Below are 23,343 nucleotides of genomic sequence, written 5' to 3' on the forward strand. Positions count from 1 at the left end.
TACCATCACATCCCATAAGAGGCAAGGCTCGGGATAAGCAAATAGCTGCTGCCTTAGAACTCTTTAGTAAAAGTAGTATGATAGGGCAGGTTAGTTTCTTTCCAGAATTTCAGGAAAGACAATGATGAGATCACATGGCTTCCCCACCCAGCTTTACTGAGTTGTAATAGACACATAACATTGTGCAAGTTTAACATTTATAACCTGATGATTTGCTACACTTAGCAACTGTGAAACTATCACCATGATAGGTTGAACAACCCCTCTCACCTCCTGTAATTACCTTTTGTCTGCATGTGATAAGTACATGTGAGAGCTATTCTCTCAGCAACTTTGGAGTAGACAATACAGTCAGTAGTGTTAGCTGTAGTCACGGGGTACATTAGATCCCCCAGATTTATTCCATTTGAAGTTTGTATTCTTTGACTGCTATCTCCCCATTTCCTCCACCTCCCAGCCTTTGGTAACCAATCAATTCTCTGTTTACATGCGTTCAGCTCTTTTTGCTTCCACATCTAAGTGAGATCATGCAGTGTTTGCCTTTCTCTGACTTACTCTACTTAGTGTAATGCTCTTGAGGTCCATCCATGTTGTTGCAAATGGCATGACCTCCTTCTTCGTGGCTGAATACTATTCCATTGTGTGTATGTACCACTTCTTTAATCATTTGTACATCGGCAGACACTTCGGTTGTTTCTTGGCTCTCGTGAATAATGCTGTAGTGAACAAGGGAAGGACATGTCTTCAGGATCCTGATTTCATGTCCTTGAGATATATACCCAGAAGTGGGATCGCTGGACCATATAGTAGCTTTATTTTTCATTTTTCTCGAAAGCTCCGCATTGTCCTCTGTTTTCTATAGTGGCTGTACTAATTCAGGTTCCCACCAAGAGTGGACCAGGGTTCCGCTTTCTCCACATCCTTGCCAACACTCCTCTCTTCTCTTTTTGATAGTAGCCATTCTGACAGGTGTGAGGTGGCATCTCATTGTGATTTTTGACTTGCGTTTCCCGGATCATCAGTGACATGAGCTCTTTTTCATGTATCTGTTGATCGTTTCTTTGTCCCTTTGGCGAAATGTCTATTCAGGTTCCCTGCCCATTTTTTTTTAATTGGGTCATGCATTTTTCTGATACCAAGTTGTATGAGTTCCTCATATATTTTAGATATCAGCCCCTTAACTCATAGATGGTTTGCAAATATTTGTTTCCCATTCTGTAGGTTGCCTTTTTCATTTTATTGATTGTTTCTTTTGCTGTACAGAAGTTTGTTAGTTTGACACAGCCCCATTCATCAATTTTTGCTGTTGTTGCTTGTGCTTCTAGTGTCATATCCAAGGAACCATTGCCAAGGTTGAGGTCTAGGAGCCCTTTCCCTGTGTTTTCTTCTAGGAGTTTTACAGTTTCAGGTCTTCGTTTAAGCCCTTAATCCATATCAAGTTAACTTCCAATGGGAAAATTGAACATATACGTATGTATCACTTACATCATGTTAGCATAATAACATGCTAATAGTAATAAGAGTCATGATAAAATGCAGATACAATACCTAAGAGGGAGAGATTAATTCTGAGTTGGTTTGGAGGAGGGTAAACAGATAGGCAGTGTTTATAAGAGATGGTAACATCTGGGAGATGTTTTAAAGGACAGCTACATGGATGGGCAGCGAGTGGGTTCCAGGAAGAAACAAGGAGGCAGGAGAGTGTGAGAATGAGGGCACCCTGCCAAGAAGGTGAGGCCGGGGCGGGGTGGGGCTGACAACCTGGAAGGGAGTGGGGTCACAGCTAAAGGAACTGGCGCCTGGCGTCTAAGAACAGGAATGTCTCCTCCTTTCTTTCTGCCTCTCAGGAGAGAAATAGGCCCAGAGTTGGGGCAAGGCCCCAAGGATAAGCATCTCCAGTTGTGTCCCTGGTCTGCCCCAGCCCTGGGGGCAGGGAGATGCACAGAACACGGCTGTGCGTTGTTTACTTGTTAACGAGTCTGCACCACCTTCTGCGCTAAATGAGTCAGTCAGCTCATTCTTGGACGATGCTTAGGCACAAACCCCTCTGGTAAACGGGTTGGTTAGTTCAGTTCCCGGGTGTGTCTGGGCAGGTTCCCCAGACTAAGCAGGTCATGACAGTGCTTTGTCTTCCTGTTGGGAGGAGGTGAAATCCAATTGTCAGGTATAGGCTTGGTCTGGGGATAACGCTGAGCTCTGATGAGACACACCATCAAGTTGTTTTGCCCTCCTGGCAGCTGGCTCAGCATCCAGAGGTGGGGATTACACGGAACCTTAGTATTTTTTTGGGGGGGTTGCACCTGCAGTGGAACCTTAGTATTTGGGGGGGGGGTTGCACCTGCAGCATATGGAGATTCCTGGACTAGGAGTCGAATTAGACCTTCAGCTGCAATCTACACCACAGCCAATGGCGACACCAGATCTGAGCTGCATCTGTGATCTACACTGCAGCTTTGTGGCAACACTGGATCCTTAACCCCCTGAGAAAGGCCAGGGATCAAAGCCACATCCTTATGGAGGCAATGTCATGTCCTTAACCCACTGAGCCACAATGGGAATTCTGAACCTTAGTACTTTACTGGGGATTTTAAGCTACAGCAATTTAAAAGGCATCACTTTGAATTTTTTAAGTTTTAAACTTGATTTATATAAGCCTCTATTTCTTGATAACATTTGATTATAACCTAATTGATAGAATTAATATCTTTAGAATCTAAGACTACATGGCAAAAAAAAAAAAAATTGCTACACAGACTTTTAAAACCATTCCTGGGCTTAAGTAATTTATTACTCTTACATTCTTACCAATCTCTCATATTAATGAACAAGTACTCTACAGCCATGCAGCGATCGTGTTGGGTCTAGGATCTGGCAGTCCTTGGTATTCCGAATAAGCCTACCTTCCTCTTTCCTTTATTTTACTGGATAGAGGGAGATACTTAAAACACCTTCTTCAGGCTAATGAAGGAAAGGAAATGTCATACTTGTAAGTGGCCTGACATTTCTAATTTAAATTAGAAATGATTTAAATGAGCTTTACTCAAAGCATACTCCGTGAGAGGCACTTCACATTTCGCGGGTGCACAGCCCTTTCCATTGCAGAGTAAGATAGCTTTCATTTCAAGCCCACCACAACACTCTTAAAGAAATGAAATGACACAAGGCCCAGGTGTTAACAGCAGTGCTCTCCAGTCCGCACATGCTTGTCCGGGGCTTGTCCCACGTCAGGCACTGGGGACAGAAGGACAGAAACCAGATTTTAAAAATTAGCAAAAGAATCGTGACCGTGGCCGAGAGTAGAGTCACAGAGGGAGGAGCCCGACCCTCTTTAGGGCGTCATTCAACAAGGAGGGCTGACATTTAACCTAAGACCGGAGGATCCTGAGTTCCATCTGCCAGAGCAGAGGAAAGAGCTTGATGTGTTCAGAGGACTAAAAAGGCTGACATGCCTGAAGCACACTGTATCCAAGACCTTGTATGTGGTGGTTTGGAGAGGCAACTGGATAAGAATTTGGGAGGCCTCTCGGCGAGGGAGGGAGGCGATCTGAGGTGTATTTTGAAAAGCTCACTCTCACTCCCCAGGTTGGGGGAGAGGAAATCCAGAAATCCATCCGTAGAGTCTCTGATCCTGGTTTAGGCCAGAAGGTGGCCTGGAGTCACAGGGACCACAGCAGGGAGGCGACTGCAGCCGGGAGGGAGGGAAAGATACTCATTTGGGGTGTATTTTGCACCCCAGTAACCAGGCAAGCCGGCATAACTAGGTAGTCTGGCAGGCGGTGAGTGAAAATGAGGAGTTACGGATGACTCGCCGAGTCCCAGCTGGAGTCATTGCGAGGATGGTGAAATTTCGTCCTATGTGGGGAAGACTGGGGGAAAAAACAGGTTTGGAGAAAGAAGCCTTCCATGCCTTTCAGGGTTCGCCTCGGTCTCTTAGTCATGGTTCTAACTTTGATTTGCATGTAGCCTTTCTTTTTTTTTGGTCTTTTTTTGCCTTTTCTAGGGCCACACCCGTGGCACATGGAGGTTCCCAGGCTAGGGGTCGAATCGGAGCTGTAGCTGCCAAGCCTACGCCAGAGCCACAGCAACGCTGGATCCAAGCCGCGTCTGCAACCTACACCACAGCTCATGGCAACGCCGGATGCCTAACCCACTGAGCAAGGGCAGGGATCGAACCCCATGGTTCTTAGTCGGATTCGTTAACCACTGAGCCACGACGGGAACGTCCATGTAGCCTTTCTTTTAAAAGGTAGGTGTATATCAAGAAACTGCTGCCTTGCCTAAACAAGGCCCAGATTTTTTTATATAGGGAGGGTTTAGGGGGCAGGCAGCAATATGGTTGTAAGTGGCAGCCAGGGGCTTTTCTTGTTGCTGCAATTGATATATACACATATTTTAAAACTCCGGATCATGAGAAGGAGGGTTAAAGACCCCCAAAGCTACCCTTGGTATTGCCACTCACTAAAAAATTAGGGAAGGGACAGACCTGTTGAAATTAAATATTTTCTTGTTTTTAAAAAAAGTATTTGATGTGCATTTTCCATGTTGCTTCATATATATAGGTTATCTTTCCAACAGCATCATTAGTTTAGGACGAAAATAATTAAAGTTGTTAATGTAGAAACCACAAGTCAAAGCCATTCTGAACAGCCCAGGGTTGTGAACTAATTTAATTCGCCCTTTCCCTGAGGAGTCATTTCTTGGATCATTGACTTATTCCGTAAAACAGTGGTAGCCCCTGTCGCCCTTTGCCTATCTCCAGAGTATGATCCAGCTGTGGGATCTGAAGGGTGTATGTTTATTGGATTTTAATGACTCAGTTAATAAAGGTCAATCCTAAGAGTAATAGAAACCCAAGTATGTGGAAATAGAAAGGCTAAGACTGACTTGGGGGCTATTTCTAGTAATTTCCTTGGGGCTGTCCTTAGATATGTATTTAATCCTTAAAAGCAATTAAGAAGAAGCCTTCTCTTTAATTAATTCACTGATGCTATAATCAACTACACTTGTACAATGCTACTTGAAACCCCTCAATATCAAAAGGTACCATGTACCCACCTGGCTGAAAATATGCTAGGTGATGTTGGCATAACAATGTAATATAGTTAATATAATACCGATGACAGCATAATGCAGTATTTGTTAATATCACAGCCATAGTATTCGCCAGTACCTTTGAGAGAATAAAATAGTAACTTGATTCTCAGGGGACATCTGGTTGGGTATGAATCTTGAAGTTAGGAGGGACCTTGAAGTTCATTTAATCTTGTCCATCCTTTTAAATATTTGCTAGCAGCGAGTGTGTTTTTTTTTTTTTTTTTTTCTTTTTAGGGCTGCACTTGTGCAATATGGAAGTTCCCAAGCTAGGGGTCGAATCAGAGCTGTAGCTGCCGCCCGACGCCACAGCCATAGCAATGCCAGATGAGGTCCACAGTCGCAACCTAAGCCCAGCTGTGGCAGTGCTGGATCCTTGACCCACTGTGCTGGGCAGGGGATTGAACCTGTGTCCCAGGGCTCCCAAGACATCACAGATCCTGTTGCACCACAGAAGGAACGCCATCCAATTTTTGTTCTTTGTGGAATTATTAGTGTGATACTCGCTGGAAGCAGAAATTGGTCATTAAAATTCGAACAGAAGATCTTTAAAGAATTTAATTCAAGAGAATTAATCAGGGCTTTCAATAATTTTTTCATAGCCTTCTAATTTTTTTAAGACCTGAAAACATTTGTAAAACATTTAATACATTAATCCAGCAACATTTCCCATCTTTAAATCATTCAATATGTAGTTAGTAAGTGAAAAAAATGAATAAAGTTGATAAATGATATCCATGTCTTCTGGTTTGTGATCAAATTGCATAAGTCCTAGTTAATAAAGATAAATTGAAACTTCAGTAGATGATATTTTTGGTGCTAATTCCTTGAAGATTAAAAGAAACCTTTATAACTATTTTAGGTACATTGCAGAGAAAGTATTTTTGAAAAAATTATGTGTATCAAAAATAGAGTAAGGCCAAATATAACTAATAAGATAGCTTCTCCAGAGGGAAGTGGTCTCTGCTATCTTTTAAGATTTTATATTTTAATTTGATTTAGAAGTGTTCAAGAGGCGTTCCCGTTGTGGCTCAGCAGGTTAAGGACCTGAAATTGTGTCTGTGAGGACTCGGGTTTGATCCCTGGTCTCGCTCAGTGGGTTAAGGATCTGGTGTTGTGACGAGGTGCGGGTAGGTCACAGATGTGGCTCCCATCCAGTGTTGCTATGGCTGTGGCGTAGGCAGGCAGCTGTAGCTCTGATTTGATCCCTAGCCTGGGAGCTTCCATATGCCTCGGGTGCGACCACTAAAAAAAAAAAAAGAATGCGTTTAGGATATTTCCGGAGTTGGCTAGAAGTGTTGCTTCAGCGTTCTTGAGTCTTCTCAAAGGATGGTGGTCTCCTCTCTCGGCTGACTTGCTTCCTCTCTGCTCTGATTTTGGGATAAGAATATATCACTAGGTCCCAACTCTGTGTCATCAGCTCTAACTGCCCAAGGAGAGATTGAAGTTTCTTTCTGAATTCTAATTCTTAAAATCCCAGGGCAGGATTCTTATTAAACCAGCTGTGTCGATCCCTGCCCCGTCACGGAAGGATGGAGGGAGGATGTCCTTGAGCAGGAAAGGCTGCAAGGATCTGGATGAACGTCAGGGCATCGTCCGCCAAGGAGACGGCAAGATCTTCTACTTATTTCTGCGCTTCCGTAGAGGTCTCTCAGGGATCACCTCCTCCAGAACTGTTACAACAGAAACAGGGACTGGCTTTTTAAAATAATTGCAATGTTGTACTAATTTCTCCTGTACAGCAAAATGACTCAGTTATGCACATGTACACATTCTTTTAAAAATATTCTTTTTCCGTTATGGTTGATCTTGGGAGATTGGATATAGTTTCCTGCACTGCACAATACGACCTGGACTGACTTTTCACTGAGTTTCTTCTAAGATCTATTCAGAGAAGCAGGGTCTTTTTTTTTTTTTTTTTTTTTTTTTTTTTTTAATGACTCAACTGCTTTTTCTGCCTTAAAGTGACAAAGATGAGTACTGCTAAAAACCAAAGCATTATTGCAGCCAGGCCTTCCCAACCAGTGTTAAATTACCTGTTATTCTTTTATTTAGAGCATTTCAAACCTAAACTCTCTCTAAGTCGATTCTGCTGCCTTCCCATTTCTCGAGTAAAATCATCACGCCACTAGTCTTTAGGCAATCTCTGCACCTGTGCCTGCTTTCTTGTCCTCCAAGGTGAGACAGCCCCACGTTGAACCTGACGAAATCGTTTACATGGATGCTTCGGGTACAGTGACATGAAGACATGAGACAGCCACGGTGCTCTCGCCTTTTGGTCAGGGAGGTGAGAGTGACTTGCAGCCCAAGTTACCATATAGTCCTAAGCACGAGGCTGACTTAGGAGTCGGAGCAGTGGCATCATAGCCTGCGGCCCGGGGAGTGTTAAACTTACGCGGCAGTGTTCTCTGAGCTGGCCCTCTTGATACCGTGAACTGAAAGGCAGCTTTGTCCTTTGCAGCGTTAAAGATCAAATATGAGAGTTCAGGACAAGACTTCCGGGTTTAGTGCAGTAACGGTGTGATTCCAGTGAACCTTGGACTTGGAGTATTTGGAACACGTCCACGTCACACAAGGTCTGCCTCCTGCCTTCCGTGGCTCAGGCACCCACGGGCAGTCTGTTTAGGGTCAGTAGCTCTCTCTCTCGCTATGGATGGCGAGATAGGCTTTTCAGATCTTGAAAGGCATAATAATTGCTGTATAAGACATGCATGAACCCTCTGGAGCGCTGCACCTACGTGAATAGGCGGCTGGTTTTGTGCTCTCTGTAACTGCAAATACGGGGCATGTGTACACAGATGAAGATGTAACTGCAAATACGGGGCCTGTGTACACAGATGAAGGTGTAACTGCAAATACGGGGCCTGTGTACACAGACACAGATGAAGATGTAACTGCAAATACGGGGCCTGTGGACACAGATGAAGATGTAACTGCAAATACGGGGCATGTGTACACAGATGAAGATGTAACTGCAAATACGGGGCCTGTGTACACAGATGAAGATGTAACTGCAAATACGGGGCCTGTGTACACAGATGAAGGTGTAACTGCAAATACGGGGCCTGTGTACACAGATGAAGATGTAACTGCAAATACGGGGCCTGTGTACACAGATGAAGGTGTAGCTGCAAATACGGGGCATGTGTACACAGATGAAGATGTAACTGCAAATATGGGGCCTGTGTACACAGATGAAGATGTAACTGCAACACGGGGCCTGTGTACACAGATGAAGGTGTAACTGCAAATACGGGGCCTGTGGACACAGACACAGATGGAGATGGACATCTTCATGCAGGGAAAGTTCAGGGCTATAGAATAGTTCAAAGTCACGCAGAGAATACTTGGATGACCTTCCCAGAGACTGATTGTTTACATTTGGCTGCAGTGGCTTTCTCTTTTCCACTCACACACTCTCTTATGATCATTTTGTCGTCATCTCCCCCCGCCCACTTCCTGGACACACACACGCACCATTTGAAAGCAGCTGAACATATCACAACACTTCAGCTATGGAGTCACCATCCAATGAATACATCCCCAACCTTAGCGTTAATTGGGAATATTATCTAACACTTACTGCCTGTTCATATTTTCCCTGTTGCCTTAATAACAGCCTTTATGGCTGTCTTTTGTTCTTTCCAAATGACCAGAACCAAAGCCAGAATTACACACTGCATTTAATTGTCATATTCCTTTAGTCTTCTTTTAACCTGGGCTAATCTCCCATATTTTTTTTCTTTTTTTCATGACACTGACATTTTTTTTTTTTTTGTCTTTTTTTTGGGGCTTTTTTTTGGCCATTTCTTGGGCCGCTCCTGCGGCACATGGAGGTTCCCAGGCTAGGGGTCGAATTGGAGCTGTAGCTGACGGCCTACGCCAGAGCCACAGCAACTTGGGATCTGAGCCACATCTGCAACCTACACCATGGCTCATGGCAACACCAGGTCTTCAACCCACTGAGCAAGGCCAGGGATCGAACCCACAACCACATGGTTCCTAGTCGGATTCGCTAACCACTGAGCCATGACGGGAACTCTGCCACTTACATTTTTGAAGCGGCCAAGTGTCTTTATAGAATGTTTCGTCTAGATTTGCCTGATTGTTGCCCTAAGACATTTTAAGTCAAATATTTTCACAAGGAATGTAACGTTATCAGTGCTGTTGTGTCCCTTTTACTGCCTCCTATTGGAGGCTCCTGATACCGGCTCTGTGTGATATTTTGATACAATGTCACTGGTGCATCTGAAGAGGAAGAGACTGATTTTTCTGGAATGCAGTGGAATTACCAGCTGAGGAATCTCTGTTGAGAAGAGAAAGATTAGTTTCTCAAGGCTGTCAGGACTGTGCTACAAGACCCAGTCAACTTGTGTTGCTTAAGCCACAACGCAGTGCTTCCTCCCATGTGGCTGTGGGTGTGGGGTGGTAGGTAGTGTGCAAATGAAAGCCTTGCGCTTCTTCCTAAGAAATCTCCTCCTAGGAGTTCCCGTCATGGCTCAGTGGTTAACGAATCCGACTAGGAACCATGAGGTTGCGGGTTCGGTCCCTGCCCTTGCTCGGTGGGTTAAGGATCCAGCGTTGCCGTGAGCTGTGGTGTAGGTCGCGGATGTGGTTCGGATCCCAAGTTGCTGTGGCTGTGGCGCAGGCCAGTGGCTACAGCTCTGATTCGACCCCTAACCTGGGAACTGCCCTAGAAAAGGCAAAAAGACAAAAAAAAAAAAAGAAAGAAATCTCCTCCTAGCGAAGGAGGGAACCTGACATATATGAAATAATTCCAGTGGGATAAGAGAGTGTTTTTCAGCTTAGGCCCAGGGCATGGCAAGTATAGTGAGTCAGCGGCTTGTAATTGGGCCAAATGCCATTCTCCATATATATGTTTCTCTTTTTTAAAAAACGTTTTTTGGCCACACCCACATCATGCAGAAGTTCTCAGGCCAGAGATTGAACCCATGTCACAACAGCGACCAAGCCACAGTAGTGGCAACACCAGGTCCTTAACCTGCTGAGCCACCAGGGAACTCCTCTCCCTGTCTTGTTTCCCCACCACTTCCTAGTGCACATTTATGTCTCTAATTAGGCCTGTCTCTGTGCTGCCTTCTACACTCCCTACAGTCATTCACGGTTTTATTCCTTTACTCAGGTTGACTCACCAGAGCCCTGCCCTCCACTGTTCCCCACTGCTCCAAAGTGGCCCCCAGTGACCCCTCCTGTCCCCTGCCTTATCGTGCCCAAGTTGGTCTGAGTGGCCAGCGGCATATGACAGAAGTGATGACCTCGCTCCTTGGATTCGGTTGTCAAAGCCTGGGGCTTCTTCCTTGGGCTGCTCTTCAGTTTCTCTCTTTCTCTCTCTTTCCAACCACCTGCCCATTACCACGACACGAGCACACTTAGCATCTGTGGGACGGCCCACGTGGTGAGGGACAGAGGGCTCTGGCCAAGAACCAGCAGGACTGAGTCCTGCCCACAGCTCAGTGAGCCAGCGTGTGGCACATTCTCCAGGTTCAGCTGAGCCCTGAGGTGAGGGCCGGCCGGCTAACAACTTGACTCCCTCCCCAGAGACCCTGAGCCGTGCCCCCCAGCTAAGCCAGTCCCAGATTCCTGACCCTCAAACACCTGAGATAATTGTTTAAGCCACGAAGTTTGGAGTAATTAGTTATGCATCTTGTACCTGGTACCGGGACTCTGGTCTTTGAGACTCCAGCCTGCCCTGACCTCTCGCATCTAGAACTCCTTCTGCATGTTGCTTCCTTTTCCTTCTTCCTAGAGTTTATGACTGTGCTTTTGGGTTAAGCAATATTGTTACAAGTTTCAAGAATTAAAAGTTTTATAGAAGAGTTGGTAGTAAAGTCGCCTCATTCTGTAACACGCCCCCAGGGCCGGCCCTGCAGGCAGCCACCTTTGCTAGTTTCCGAGGCGTCCGTTCCAGAGACAGTTTAAATGTTTAAATGTTTAAACGTAAATAAGAGCCAGTTTTGCATACTACGTTCCTTTCTCTGTTCTCCACTTTGATTTTTCTCACCTATTTTGGAAAGCTTCCTGTTTAGTCCATAAGGAGTTTTTTTCTCACTTTTTTTTTAACCAACTGTGTAGTGTTTCATAGTATAAATTTACCGAATGTATTTAACCAGTCCACTACCCACAGACATTCTGTTTCCTGTCTTTTGCTGTTGTGATAGGCTGAGCAGGAGATGCCTGTATCCAATCCCCAGGACCTGTGAATAGGTTGCCTTTCAGGCCAAATGGAGCTTTGCAGATGCATTAAGTTAAGGATGGTAAACTGGGGGGCCTGCCCTGTCTTATGCAGGTGGACCCAATGCAATTAACCACAAGCGTCCTTATAAGAGGGAAGGCAGATGGTGTGAGGATGCACGTGGGGGCTGGAGTGGTATAAGGTCAGGGACTGAGGAAGGTGAGATGCCTCTAGAAGCTGGAAAATGCTGGGAAATGGACTCTCCCTGAGAGCACCCCAAAAGAGCCAGTCTTTGATTTTCGTTGGGTGAGACTCATTTTGGACCTCTGACTTCCAGAACTGTAAGATAATAAACTCCTGTTGTTTTATGCTACTCTGTTTGTACCAATCGTTTCAGCAGCTATTAGGAACCAGGGCAGTTCTTGTTACAAACCATTGTAAACAATGTTGCAATAACTTTGTGACCCTGACTTTGGGTTTGAGCTAGTATATTTGTAGAATAAATAGCTACCTGTGGAATTGCCCAGTGGAAGGCAGTGTCAGTTTGATAACACCTTCCCATAGGACTTAGGTTAACTTCCATTCCCACCAGCAATATTATGCCTTTCTTTCCACAGCCTCCCCAACACATGCGTTATCTAACTTCTGGAGTTTTGCCACTCTGCTAGTGAAAAATCTACAGTTTGTAGAACAAGCTCATTACTAGCAAATTTTCCTCATCTGCACAACATGTTTAGAGTACCCTTCAAAGTCAGGATCAGGTGCTTATTTCTCCTTGGCCCTGCGTTGCGTCCTTGTGTCCTTTTGTGTCCTTCCACACGTACAATGGGTTCTCCCGGTAGAACGGGAAAAGGAAATAACTATTGAGGAAAGAAACGTTCAGACGAAGTTATAGGGATGTCATTCTGGCTTAAACATGAGGTAACTTGAATTTTGTGCTAAATACAGTAGCCTGTTTGTGGCCTATTCAACATGCATTGTACATCTGGTTTAATTATTGGAGCAAAGGACACACAGACCACAAGTGCAGAATGTCCACGTTAAAAGTAAGGATGACACGTCTCGTCTCCTTGGACTCTGATGCTGGGACTCTTGTGATGCTGAGCCTCCCTTCCCAGGTGCAAGGCCAATTGACTTGCTGTGTACTGCTGATCTGTGAGTTTTGTTTCCTTGAAATGTATCCTTTACTTGTTCTTGGCTCTGACAAGATAGAAAATTGTGCTGGAAACTGTGCTGGAAACCATGCTTCTTCCAAGTAATTTCTCAGAGCAGTCCGGGAAGCAGTTTTCTGGGCTCCTCCTTAGTTTGGCTCAGATAAAACGTGTTATAGATTATTGATTGACTGTTTTCATTGACAGTATCCAAAGGCATGGATAAGAAATGTAGAATCTGTGGTATCTATCTTTCTCTCTGACAAGTTCTGGTTCGAAAACAAGATGTTTGGGGCTAAAATAGCCACGTAATCGCCATCATTGGTGAGTGGAGAGCTAAGAGATGGTTGCCTGGCAATGCTGGGTCATTTTTTGCTGTTGGTTGGATAGAGGGTGGGATCAACAAACACAGCTTCTCTGCAGCTCCACCCTGCCTCTGACTGCAGCCCTTTCGTGCTAAGATGAACGCTGCTGGGGCCTGGCCAGTCCTTAGCAATTATTTGCATGAGATAAAACCTGTTTGTTGACCTTGTTCAAGGACTAACAGCTGCTCCAGAAGCTAACCTAAGTGCTTTTCCAGGGAAGAAGAAAACAAATGGCAATTTCTACCACCTCCTTCCTCCTCTCCCCTCAGTCTGGTCTAGAGTTATAGCTCCATTCATGTTTTCTCATTTGCACTGCTAGCATCTCTCTCTCTTTCTCTCTCTTTTTTTTTTAAATTGTCTTTTTAGGGCCACACCTGCTGCATATGAAGGTTCTCAGGCTAGGGGGTCTAATCGGAGCTATAGCTGCCAGCCTCTGCCACAGCCACAGCCATAGCAATTCCAGATCAGAACTGTGTCTGCAATCTAGGCCACAGCTCACGCCAATGCTGGATTCTTAACCTACTGAGCAAGGCTAGGGGGTTGAACCTGCGTCCTCATAGATACTAGTCAGATTAGTTTCTGCTGAGCCAAGACGGTAACTCCTGCCAGCATCTTTTAAAAAACATTTTTCTTCTAGTTTTCAGCATCTTACTTTGCTTTTTTTGAGATCATAATAATTCAGGGAAAGAAAACACTCTCACCCTCTTAAAAACATTGTAGACTTAGACTAGTTGCTGCTGTTTATAATGTAACTTTTTTTTTCCAAAATTTAATTTAAAAACGTAGTAAAAGTTCTGAAAAGTACTGAACTGTTAGCTAAAAAGTTTTTTTTCTTTAGCTTTAATGTGAACCAATGTTAAGAGTATGAGTTTAGGATTAAGAACTTCCAAAAAACCATGGAATTTAACGAATCAAATGTAGTCAATCATGGAGGAAGAAAACAAAACAAAAAAAACCTGACAAGGCCAATTATCAAATTTGTTTCCTGAAAAGGAAAATGGCTTCCCTGTTTTGTATCCTTTTAAGAGAAACATGTACCATTTGCCTCCTTGCTCTTCTGAATTGGTAATTGACAGAAATATCCAACAAAATGATTTGAAATATCCAACAGAATGATTCAAAGATAGTCTGGTCGTTCTCCATCCTTTTCGGATCCCATGTCCACATTTTGACTGGTTCCCATTCTGCATGATGCTTAGGCTGGGCTCTGCCAGGAAGGCACATCTATGCAGCCGACACCGTCCGCAGGGCTGGCTCTGCAGGTGCCTCATTCACTAATCAGCTGTCAGATGTTCACTTGATTACTGGAAGCTTCGCATGAGTCAGGCTAGTTTGCCACCGCTGTTCTACTAAAGCTTTCTCCTCTCATAATAGCCCTTGCCATCACTACTTTCCAAGGGTACTGTTGACTTGTGTGTTCATTTTTGATAAGAGCAAATTTACAAGATTGTGGTAGCAACAAGGCAGTGAGGCAAGGCAGCACAGATGGGCATTGGAACTGGGCAAGCCTGGGTTACCGCTGACCAGCTCTAGGATTTAGGGTGTGTCTCTGCTTCCCAGGTCTTGGCCGGGGGTGGTGGGGGCGGAATGCTGAGCTCTGTCTTGTAAGCTTCCTATGAGGGTTAAATGGGATACTTGTGAACTGAGTCCACTGTGGCAGTGCCTGGATGGTTCACGACCATGCAGTGCACATGAAAACACTTGACATAAAGCACGAAACAAGGTCTGGAAGAAGACACATAATGTGAACCCAAACTGATAGCTGAAAGGGTGTCTAAGAAGAACCACAAAAAGAGGGAGTTCATGGGTAGATGAGGACACACCCATCTTTCCACAAGAGCCGTGGGGGTGCATGGGGAGTCTCTACCCGAAGCCACTTCTTAGTATAATGATTCAAATATTTGCTCTCACTTGTTACTGCTAGAACTATTCTGAACTCCCTGATATCCATTATAGTATGGAATACAGCTCTTGCCCTCAGAAAAATCACCTTCTACAGACAAGAGTTCCCCCCCCAACCTACAATATGTGAAAGCATCTTCAGTTTTTTTGAGACATCACATTCTAAATTGACATCATGTTTTTTTGTTGCTGTTTTTACCTCGCCCATGGCATGCGGGAGTTGCCCGGCCAGGGATGGAATTTGAGTCACAGCAGTGACCAGAACCACAGCAGCAACAATGGATCTTAAAGCGATAGGCCACCAGGAACTCCTGCATTGTGTTTTCTTTGCCCAAAAGTTTGTTGTGCATCCCTTTGTGTATTTTTAAACATGTGCCATCTCTTTTTATGTGGGAAGTTCTGCATTCCACACCCATCCTTAACTAACCCATAAGCCAACAGGAGGCTAGGACCCAACCCTGCCTGTTCACCTGTGTCTCCACATGTTCCCAAGGCCAATACTGGGTAGGCTCTCAAGTATGGTTGAATAAGGAAATGAAAGATTTGAAAATGAGGCGGCATTGGAAACCTCAAGATACAGCAACCCCGTAGAGAGATGGATTAAGAAAGGCTGACTCAAGGCTGTTTCTTAAGTATTTTCACTCTTTTCTCCCTTAAGGAGAAGACTTCAATTCTCTCTAGCAAGAGCAATTAAGTATAAGGAAGAAGATTTTTGCCGGGTATGGTTGAGCTCCACTCCTGCCCCGAACAAATTTGAGAGGATACATGTTGAATGCTTATCTGAGGCCTGGGTCTTTCTGAGTTCACTTCCACTTCCTGAAGCTTCTATTCATTGTAGGAGGGCAGGGAGGTGGGTTTTGGTGACCAGAGGTGTGGTCTGGGGACCTCTGGGTGGGGTTGGGCTTGGACCTGAAATGGGAAGGTCTCTGGCAATGAACTCGGCATCCACTGGGGGGGAGGCTTGGTGAGAGGGAGGCAGGAAGCACTGGGAAGGTCCCGGGACGGAATGGGGGAGGCTGGTAGGTCCGTCCTCCAGGCCGTGCGTGAGGTCAGTGATGAGTGTTAACCTACCACGGCTCTAACTTCAATATGTCCTGTTTACATTTAGTGCTTCTGATGGGGACCCAGGTTTCTGCATTCCCAACAAAAGCATCCGGGGGATGCCCAGGCTGCACTTCCACAAGCCATACTTGGAGTAGCACAGAATTAACTCACCCATTCTATTAAGTATTTTGTCAAAAAACGGTGCAGTTAAAACTCGTGTGTGTGTGTGTGTGTGTGTGTGTGTGTGTGTGTGTGAGTATACATACATATAAATGTGTTAAATATTTAATTAATGAAATAACCAGTAACATGTTACAACCAGTTGAAAGGGAATTCAAAGAACAGCCATATCTATAGATGAGAAACATTGAAATAGTCCTGAAAATGATGCCCAAGTGGCTTGACCACGTGGAGGGAGGGTTGCCTCTCCCCAGACAGGTCATTTGCATATTCATAGGCCAGAATCGTTAGCATCTGCGAAGCAGGCTGTCCTTTTCAACTTCAAATAAGTGAAAGGCAATGCAAGGCTGAACTAGAAAACCTGAAACAGTGTAATCTGAACCATATGTAGTTGTCCTATTGAAGCATAAATTGCACTTGACATTTTCAGCTTTGGGGTTGCTCTTTGTATTAACTTGACAGATGGTAATAACTGTTTGTTTGCGATTAGCAGTTTCTTTTTTCCCTTGTGGTTTATTGAGCTATTTTGCAACTCTGGGGAGTCTGTAAAGGTGAAGAGAACTCTTTCTTTGGCCACGTCTGTGGCATGTGGAAGTTCCTGAATCAGGGATGGAATCTGAGCTGCAGCAACACTGGATCCTTTTAACCCACTGCTCCAGGCCAGAGATCAAATCCTTGCCTCCACAGGGACCTGGGCTGCTGTAGGTGGATTCTTATCCATTGCACCACAGCAGGAACTCCTAAAGAGAACTCTCTTCTCTCTCTTTTTTTTTTTTCTTTTTACCATTTCTAGGGCTGCTTCTGCGGCATATGAAGGTTCCCAGGCTAGGAGTCTAATCGGAGCTGTAGCCGCCAGCCTACACCAGAGCCACAGCAACTCAGGATCCGAGCCGAGTCTGCAACTTACACCACAGCTCTCGGCAATGCTGGATCCTCAACCCACTGAGCAAGGCCAGGGGTTGAACCCGCAACCTCATGGTTCCTAGGCGGATTCGTTCACCACTGAGCCACGACGGGAACTCCTAAAGAGAACTCTTAAATAGGATTTCCACCAATAGAAAGTGGAAGCTATCTGTGTGCCTTGGAGACAGGTTTATGAAGATCTTCTACAAAGAGAACGTTTTCTGTGAGCCAGGAACAAATTATTTTTATTGCTTAATCTGTATTTTTGGTACAAAAAAATCTGGTTAAAACACTTGCCATTTGCTTATTCACTTTCAAAGATGGAAGTGACCCATGTCCATCGACACATGAGCAGAGAAAATACTACTCAGCCTTAAAAAGGCAAGGATTTCTGATACAGGCTGCAACACGGCCGAACCTTGAGGGCATTATGCCAAATGAAATAAACTAGCCAAATGACAAATACTATGTGTGTGTGTGTGACTGTGTCATTTTGCTGTACAGAAGAAAATGGACAGAATACTATAAACCAACTGTAATGGAAAAAAATTTAAAAAAACACAAAAGGACAAATACTGTAGGACTCCACTGTCAAATGACCAAAAAACATCAGTTTAGTGACAATCTTGTCTTGATTGAGGGAAAACCCATGGGTTGGGGGTACAGTGCTTCACAGCAGTGGCACGCTTCTCCCCAGGGCAGGTGGGCGAGAGTGAGTTGTACAGAGTTGGCAGCAGTAACATGCTTGGCCAGGGGTGTGTTTCTGACCTTATTTTGAAACCTCGGGAATGAGGAAATCAGTGTAGAGCCCAGAGTGGGGTTGGCTGATTGGCTATACCACAGATCTGGTCAAGCAGAACATTTACAGTAACATGAAAAAGTCCATGTGCCAACCTGGAATCCCAGCAGGAGTGGCTCCATCTGGGGCCTAGAAATTTATTTTCATACCCCTTACCTGAAGTCATCAAATTCGTAGATGCAAAGTGGAGTAGTGCTTGCCAGCGCCTAAGACGGGGGTAGGGGTGGGAAGAGGCTGTTGTTCAGTGGATGGGTACAGGGTTTTCATTTAACCCGATGACAAGTTCTGGAGGTGGGTAGTGCTGATGGTTGTAGCACATGCGAATGTCTTTAGTGCCGCTAAACTGTCCACACAACAGTGGTTGAAATGGTAAACTTTGGGAGTTCCCTGGTGGCTCAGTGGGTTAAAGATCTGGTGTCACTGCTGTGGCTCAGGTCACAGCCATCGCTCAGATTCAATCCCTGGCTGGGAACTTCCCATATGCTGGGAGTGCAGCCAAAAACAAAACACAAACCCAAAAGAAAAAACTAAATCAGTAGGAAAGGGAAGGAATTTGCAGTTTCCAAGATGAATCTTGGTTTACTAAAGAGAACTGGGAGTTAGCTGTGGGATCGCTATGGGATAGTTGGCCATGGGATATTCAGTCAGAAGGAAACGTCTCATATCATTAACATAGGGAGTTGTCGAGTGTCAAAAATAAGCACTAGGAAACCTCGGAGGTGAGAAGGTTCCTTTGCCTCTGCCGACCTTCAGGAGAAAAGACAAGCCAGCCCCTCAAGCTCTTGGTGGCGGCGGCTCTCCTGTTGTTGGGTTTGAGAACCATGGTGTTGAGAAGGGGTCAGTTCTTGGTGGAACACAGAGGGTTTGAAGTGGGTCAAAGGCGTGCAAACCCAGTCGACCCTCACCACCTTAGCTGGGAGAGAGTTTGTTGTTCTGGCCGGGATTCTGCTGGACCCCTCCTTCCTTCCATGTCTTGTGCCCCTGCTCCAGCTTCTGCCCACAGCTGCTGTAGACTCCTTACCCTGCATGTGTGATGCATTGCTCTGAGGTTGGTGGTAAAGCTTCAAGTGAGTTTTTCCACTGAAATTGATTGTTGTCTGGTTTCTTCTGTCTGACTTGACTTTTTAACCAACCCCAAGACTGTGTGATTTGACTTTTGTAATTGTATGAATTCTCGTGGGGCCGCTCCTTCTTGATTCTTTGCTTTACCACCCAGTGTGACTTTTTAAAATTCATTTTGGCCTATGCTGCTTCTTGTAATTTTCTTTTTGAGTACCATGACTTTTCAGAGTTCCCTGGTGGCTTAGTGGGTTAAGGATCCAATATAGTCAGTGCTGTGGTGTGGCTTCTGTCCCTGGCTTGGGAATTTCCGTGGCCAAAAAAAAAAGGACCGTGAGTTTTCGCAAAAAGTATAGATTTTGTTAATGCTACAATCAATAGTATATTCTTTTCACCACAAATGATGCTGAGACTGTATCTCCTAATACAGGAAGGATATGGATTTAGGAGATAACTACTATCTCTTGCAATCTGTGTCTGGGCTTTAAAAATGTATTAGTTTTAGAATTCATTTTTTCTCATTGCTGAGTAGCATTGTCAAACATAAAATGGCATTTCCTGCAATAGCTAAGAAATATGACAGAGAATGTGGAAGAAGAAATTGGCAATCATTTGGACTGCACAATCGTTTGTACTTTTTCATCTTTTTTCTGGGTTTAAGATCTAGAGCAAACTTTGAAATTTCTGGTTTGAGTCTTTCCAAACTGTGATAGTACATTAGCTCAGTCTTGGATGGGACACTGGATTAAGTGTTTCCTTGCAGCCGTCTTTATATGGTGTCCAAATGCATTTATACTGCTTATCAGAATTCACTAGATTTGTCAAGTAGGAAATCTAGGGAGTTTTTTCGTTTTGGCTGAAAACATGTCTCTTGATAAAACTTTTTCTAATAAAAAGAATTTTCTGTCTCATGGAGTAGTCCTGGTAATAAGTGCAAACGCCCTGAAGTGATTGTTTTTTTGGTAGAAGGCCCTATAAACACGTCTGTTTCTCTATGTGATTAATGGGGATGGTTGACACATGTTAAACAAGGATCACAAGTGGAGAGTATGTCCGAGTCTGGCCTCAGCCACTGCAGTTGCTGTTGGTCGAGAGCAAAAAATGCTGGAAAATGATGTGCCAGCAGTGGCACAAAATTTATAGCATTGTTTTGCAGGCTCTTTGCCAGAGCTATCAGTAGATGAATACTTTCTAATATTAGATGAGGCTTTGGGGTTAGGGTGTCTTTTTAAAAAAAAAAAAAACTAGGCTTATTATGGGTTTATATCTGCCCTGGCCAGTGCTGCAGGTCCACGGGAGATCCTGGAAGAGGGACGGTGTGGGATAACAGAATACTCAAGACCCTCTTCCACCCAGAAGGTGGGGGACCAGGAGGCACTCCGTTCAGTAGAACAAAGGCACCTAGGTTTCATGTGCCTTTTATTAGAGAACGTGACGCAGGTTAATGAGCAAAATCAGGTGCAGTTGATGATAAGCCTATCTCCGTGGTTGTGCTTTTGCGTGGGCACCGAATTTGTTCACTACATCGTTCAGCATTTTCCATGGTCTCCAACATATACCCATTTATAAAACAAATTTGGGGGAAGGCTTATAAATGCCTACCATTGCTCTTTTGTGGTGCTGGATCCTTAACCTACTGAGCAGGGCTGGGAGTCAAACCCACATCCTCATGGATCCTAGTGGGGTTTGTTACTTCGGAGCCACGACTACAGGAACTCCCTCATTGTAGTTCTGATTTGCATTTCTCTAATAGTTAGTGATGTTGAGCATCTTTCCATGTGCTTTTTGACCATCTGTATGCCTTCTGTGGAGAAATGTCTATTTAGATCTTCTGCCATTTTTTTCTTTGGGTAGCTTGTATTTTTTTATTTTTTTATTTTTTTGTCTTTTTTGTCTTTTTGTCTTTTTTTGTTGTTTGCTGTTGTTGTTGCTATCTCTTGGGCCGCTTCCGCGGCATATGGAGGTTCCCAGGCTAGGGGTCTAATCCGAGCTGTAGCCACCAGCCTGCGCCAGAGCCACAGCAACTCGGGATCCGAGCCGCCTTTGCAGCCTACACCACAGCTCACAGCAACGCCGGATCGTTAACCCACTGAGCAAGGGCAGGGACCAAACCCGCGACCTCATGGTTCCTAGTCAGATTCGTTAACCACTGCGCCACTACGGGAACTCCTTTTTTTTTAATTTTTTTTTTTTTTTTGTCGCTTGTATTTTTGATATTGAGCCGCATGAGCTGTTTGCCTATTTTGGAGATTCATCTCTTGTCAGTCACTTGGTTTGCAAACATTTTCTCCCATTCAGTTGGTTGTCTTTTCTTTTTGTTGATGGTTTGCTTTGCTGTGCAAAAGCTTCTAAGTTTAATTGGGTCCCATTTGTTTATTTTTGTTTTTATTACTCTAGGAGGTGGATCAAAAAAGATATTGCTGTGATTCATGTCAAAAAGGGTTCTGCCTCTCTTTCCCTCTAGGACTTTGATGGTGTCTGGCCACACATTTAGGTCTTTGATCCACTTCGAGTTTATTTTTGTGTATGCTGTTAGGGAATGTTCTAATTTCATTCTTTTACATTTAGCTGTCCAACTCACAGTATTTATCTCTAATTTATCTCTAAATTTTTTTTTTTTTGGTTATCAATGTACATAATCACATCATCTGTATATGAGTTTTTCCTTCATCGCCAGTTCTTCTTCTTTTTTTTTTTTTTGTCTTTTGTCTTTGTTGTTGTTGTTGCATTTCTTGGGCCACTCCCGCGGCATATGGAGGTTCCCAGGCTAGGGGTCTAATCCGAGCTGTAGCCACCGGCCTGCGCCAGAGCCACAGCAACGCGGGATCCGAGCCGCGTCTGCAACCTACACCACAGCTCATGGCAACACCGGATCGTTAACCCACTGAGCAAGGGCAGGGACCGAACCCGCAACCTCATGGTTCCTAGTCGGATTCGTTAACCACTGCGCCCCGACGGGAACTCCGCCAGTTCTTCTTCTAATTTATTTTCCCTGTTGCCCTGGCTAGGACCCGTTGTGCTGGCAGTGATCATCTTTGTCTTTTCAGTTTCAGAGGATACTTTTGGTGTTTCACATCAAGAACGGTATCTTTTATTTGTGATAGATCTCCTTTATTAGATTAGGGAGGGTCCCTTCTCTTCCTGTTTGCTTAGTAATTTTTAAAATGGAGCAAGTTTTGAATTTCATCAGGTACTTTTTATGCATCTGCAATGAACCTTTTTTCTCCTTTAGTCTCCTAATGTGTTGATTGTCATAACTGTTGATTCATGGTAAAATCAAGCCTTGTTGATATAGACAAAACTCACATTCTTTTTATATATGCATGGCCTTAGTTTGCAAGTACATCTTTAAACTTTGTTTTTAAATATACATGAGTTCCCCTTGTGGCACAGTGGAAATGAAGAATCTGACTCGTACCCATGAGGTTGTGGGTTCGATCCTTGGCCTTGCTCAGTGGGTTAAGGATCTAGCATTGCCGTGAACTGTGGTGTAGGTCGCAGATGTGGCTTGGATCTGGTGTTGCTGTGACTGTGGCGTAGGCCGGCAGCTGTAGCTCTGATTGTCTGATTGGACCCCTAGCCTAGGCACCTCCATAGGCCCAGGTGCAGCCCTAAAAAGCAAAAAAAAAAAAAAAAAAATTTACGTGCTGTACACTCTTCTCTTCTTGGTGTGTTGCTCTATGACGTTGCCAAGCACAGAGCTGTGTGGCCACTTCTGTAATAAAGACACAGAACAGTCCATCACTCTAGAAACTACCTTGTGGCACTTTGGTAGTAAAACCACTCGGACCCTTGGCTGTCACTGGTCCGCATCCCTCTAGTGTTACCGTTTCCGAATGTCATGTAAATGGAATCGTTCAATATGTGACCTTTTGAGTCTGGCTACTTTTCTTAGCATAGTGCCTTTGGTTTTTTCGGTCTTTTGTCCTTGTAGGGCTGCACCTGCAGCATATGGAGGTTCCCAGGCTAGGGGTCAAATCAGAGCTGTAGCTGCTGGCCTACACCACAGCCACAGCAATGCCAGATCTGAGCTACATCTGTGACCTACACCACAGCACATGGCAATGCCAGGTCCTTAACCCACTGAGCAAGGCCAGGGATTGAACCCACATCCTCATGGATACTAGTTGGGTTCGTTAGCCACTGAGCCACGGCGGGAACTCCCTAGCATAATGCCGCTGAGATTTATCCTTGTTCTGTGTTTGTCCATGGTTCATTCCTTTTTCTTGCCAAGTAGTATTTCATCAAATGGAAATAGCATGGTATATGTGTGTTCACCACTGTGGGAACAGGAAATAGTTCTCCTTTTTGGTGCATTATGAACGAATTTGCTATATACATTCACAAACTGGCTTTTGTATGAACATAGGTTTTCATTCCACTTGGGTAAGTACCCAGGAGTAGGATTGATGCATCACATTGTCAGTACATGTTTGACTTTATAAGAAACTGCCAAATTATTTTCCAGAGTGGCTGTACCATTTCAGTTTAATGATACAGGAGTATTGCCTCTATTTTTCCTGAATTTGGTCGTGTCGGGGAAGCAACACTTGATCTGGTCCATGTCAAATTTCCAGCTGGGGCACTTTAACAAAAAGGGTAACTGGAGAAAAACAGCTTATTAACTTTCTCAGTACACATCACATAGGAGAAACC

The 23,343-nt window shown here is 44.5% G+C and overlaps 1 protein-coding gene across 28 annotated transcripts in view; it reads left to right on the forward strand.

Moving 5' to 3' along the window:
- Window positions 1-23,343, forward strand: part of FANK1 (fibronectin type III and ankyrin repeat domains 1) — a 113,684-nt gene that overhangs the window by 4,091 nt on the left and 86,250 nt on the right. For 8 of the 28 annotated variants that reach the window (XM_084995886.1, XM_084995885.1, XM_084995889.1 and 5 more), the window contains exon 1: window positions 11,461-11,590. The exons of 14 other annotated variants lie outside the window; for them this stretch is intronic. Coding sequence is in view for 2 of the 14 variants with exons in the window: in XM_084995882.1 (XP_084852008.1) it covers window positions 11,529-11,590 (62 nt within the window). In the remaining 12 variants the exon portion in view is untranslated. Of the gene's footprint in view, window positions 1-11,460; window positions 11,626-12,232; window positions 12,440-23,343 lie in introns of those variants that run through there. 6 more of the 28 variants (XM_084995884.1, XM_084995890.1, XM_084995898.1 and 3 more) reach the window with 3 other exon arrangements.

This window comes from Sus scrofa, chromosome 14 (assembly GCF_054392235.1).
Source record: "Sus scrofa isolate SSC_HxYL_T2T_F1_AM1 chromosome 14, Sscrofa_HxYL_maternal_Yorkshire_Landrace_v2.0, whole genome shotgun sequence".
In the NCBI taxonomy this organism is placed as follows: Eukaryota; Metazoa; Chordata; class Mammalia; order Artiodactyla; family Suidae; genus Sus; species Sus scrofa.